The 2786-nt window shown below is 41.9% G+C and overlaps 1 protein-coding gene across 1 annotated transcript; it reads right to left on the bottom strand.

Moving 5' to 3' along the window:
• Positions 1-2182: 2182 nt before the first annotated feature.
• On the bottom strand, positions 2183-2401 carry EI97DRAFT_489963 (uncharacterized protein; the record flags this gene model as incomplete). The annotated part of the gene is made up of 1 exon (XM_033802230.1): positions 2183-2401. Exon 1 carries the CDS (start codon positions 2345-2347, stop codon positions 2183-2185), a length of 165 nt encoding a protein of 54 aa, XP_033648763.1. The 5' UTR covers positions 2348-2401.
• Positions 2402-2786: the final 385 nt, after the last annotated feature.

Here is a 2786-nt window from a genome sequence, read left to right as displayed (position 1 = left end):
AGCTTCTCTTGATTCAGGTAATTCGTTGTGTTGTTGAGACATCATGATTATAGTAGAGGTGAGAGTACATTCTGGTGGGGTCTTGGCATAGTGACCGACTCGCCTGTGTGACCGACTCGCCCATGAGGTACGTTAATTAATTTAGAATTAAAATTTATATTCCTTCCTCTTTTAAGACTAGGTTAATAGCCCTAAACTAGGGCTTTGTTTATCTATTGCTTATATCTAAATTAATATAGGCTATAAGCTAACTAATACTAGATACCTATATAATTAAATATACTTAGTTATCTAAAGTAATGTGTTTAATCACCGAATCCGACAACTCACCAAACCCAACAAAATATCTTGGCACCACCAACTCATGTTACGAGTTTTCATTTTAATCACTATCAAAGAGAGAGCCTGCATATGCCATGTTTACATCAGATTCAGAAGATCTTTCTGTATCCTTTTTGCAAGTTCATGTATTGTGCCCAGTTCCTCTGCAGTTCCCACAGCGTCATAGAGCTGGTTGGCCTATTTTGTGATCACCACTACCATGAGCTTTCTTTGATCACTGAGATGCCACAGATGCCTCAGCAGCTAACTGCACTGCTGCAATACCATAGTTCATTGTATCACTGTGCTGAAGATGCTTCCTTTTATATGCCTTTCGCTTGGTCATTACTGCCAATTGCTCTTCAAGCTCTGTAATGCAGGAGGCTTGAAGTGCATTTTGATGAAGCATAAGTTCAGCACTTTTTACAAGCTGAGAGAAGCTAGCCTGAGCAGTAAGAGGTGACCATGTAAAGGAGTTGCTTACAAGCTTAGATTGAGATCCAAACTCATGTGTATTCCTGTCAGATGGTAAGCCAGTTATGGACATCCCATCTAGGACTGAAGAGGAGGACTGGGAGAAACTGTCTGTACCGGTACTGTCTGAGGACATGTGGCTAGTGATTCTGCAGTGGCTAGTGCCCTGCACAGCCTTGGTGCCCAGAGAAGGAACATCAAAACCGGTGTCAGGCCTCAGCCTCACCCACACAGGCACACACCTGAATACAATCAGTCAACCCATCTTCAATCAATCTTTCTGTCACCGTGACATCTTCAGATACCATCAAATCTGACAATTCCTTGGAGTCTTCGACTGCCATGGTATCTCTGGTAGTGGGGGTACTGGTGGAGTATGCAGCCATACTTCAAGATGATCCAATACTACCTGCACATTGCTAGGAACTAGTCCTGATGCCTCAAAGGCCTTTCGACAGTTCTGCTCTGTAAACATGTCGAAAAATATGTCCCTAAAGGCTAGGAAGAAGCCTTCCTTGTTGATATAGAAGACACGCCGGCATGCTAAGTCTCATATGCATTGGGAGTACTTCTGCTTCAACGGCAAAAAGCAGACTATGTCAAGCAGCTGGAGTATATACGATGAGTGAGATGGTATGCAGATAGTGAAGATCTTGTTTTCGAGGCAATAGTCCTTGAAATCCTGGCTGAGATGGCTCTCATGGCCATCTAAAATAAGCAGCATATACTAGCCCACTTGATACGGCTTTGTATATATGTCAAAGTGCTTCAACTACTTAAGACCAAGCATGTTATTTGTCCAGCCATTCTCAGAGACTGAGAGCTCCCAAGTATGTGGTATATTTTCCTCCTCATACCATGCAGAGATATGGACATGCTCTTTGTAGATGATGAATGGCAGGGTTATATACCCAGCAGTGCAGATACTCTAGATGACGGTAACTCACTCAGGATCACCTGGCTGGATGAGCTCAGGCTTTGTATGTCTCTCTGAGCCTGTAACAACCTTCATTGACCCAATTACACCCATCTGGAACCTGGTCTCATCGAAGTTGTGGATGTCATCATCGTAGACACCGTACTTGGCTTTGGTATCTGTAACCAGCATAAACCACATGTTGATTACCTCAGGATCTTCCTGTAGTATTCTCTGCCTATCTTTTGCTCGATTGAAGGCCATCTTGAGCTGATCTGAATGTGTCACAAATCTCTTAGCCCAGCATTTGCCTACTGGCATACCACCATGCACCCCCAACAATTTATTAGCCATATCTTCTACCTCATATAGCCAGAGTGCAAATCCTTGTGAATCGAGGTCGAGAATATATCGGACAAGTATTTCTTCTTCAGTTATAGTGAGCTTCTGGCAATTAGGTCATGTATCATGTCAAAATAGCTTTCCTTTGGCATGCTCAGTAAGGGTATGGTGCTTAATGTTGAAGATAGCAGCAGCTGCTCGATAGCTCTGAAACTGCTTAGCATTGTAGGCTTGAAGGGCAAGCTGAAGTCTACCTTCATGTTCTTCTAATAAAGCCTTACGCTGTTGAGACATAATTGAATAATCAACGAGTTGGTGATGCTAAGATATTTTGTCAGGTTTGGTGAGTTGTCGGATTCAGTGATTAAACACGTTAGTCTATATAGAATATATTTTCTATATAGAGTATCTATATGCCTTTATAGCCTTGTTTTAAATCAGCAAGCTCTGTATTCTTATAACATGCTGAATGGGCTGATGCACGGTCTCACCTGGTACACACTTTGGTGAAAATCTCGAAATATTCAACCCATCATAACTCAGCCAATATGGCTGCTATTGATGTAGCTTTTGTAGCAATCTCTTCACTGAAACCAGGAGAAAAAATTAACTATACTCATATTGCTGCAGACTATGGCATTAGGTGCTCAACTTTATCAAGAAGACATCATGGGGTTCAATAGTCCAAGGTCAAGAAAATCATCAAATATCATAACCTCAATGAATCACAAGA

Source organism: Westerdykella ornata, assembly GCF_010094085.1.
Source record: "Westerdykella ornata strain CBS 379.55 unplaced genomic scaffold EI97scaffold_82, whole genome shotgun sequence".
In the NCBI taxonomy this organism is placed as follows: domain Eukaryota; kingdom Fungi; phylum Ascomycota; class Dothideomycetes; order Pleosporales; family Sporormiaceae; genus Westerdykella; species Westerdykella ornata.
The sequence above is the reverse complement of the archived record's forward strand: the minus strand, read 5'-3'. Positions and strand labels throughout refer to the sequence as shown.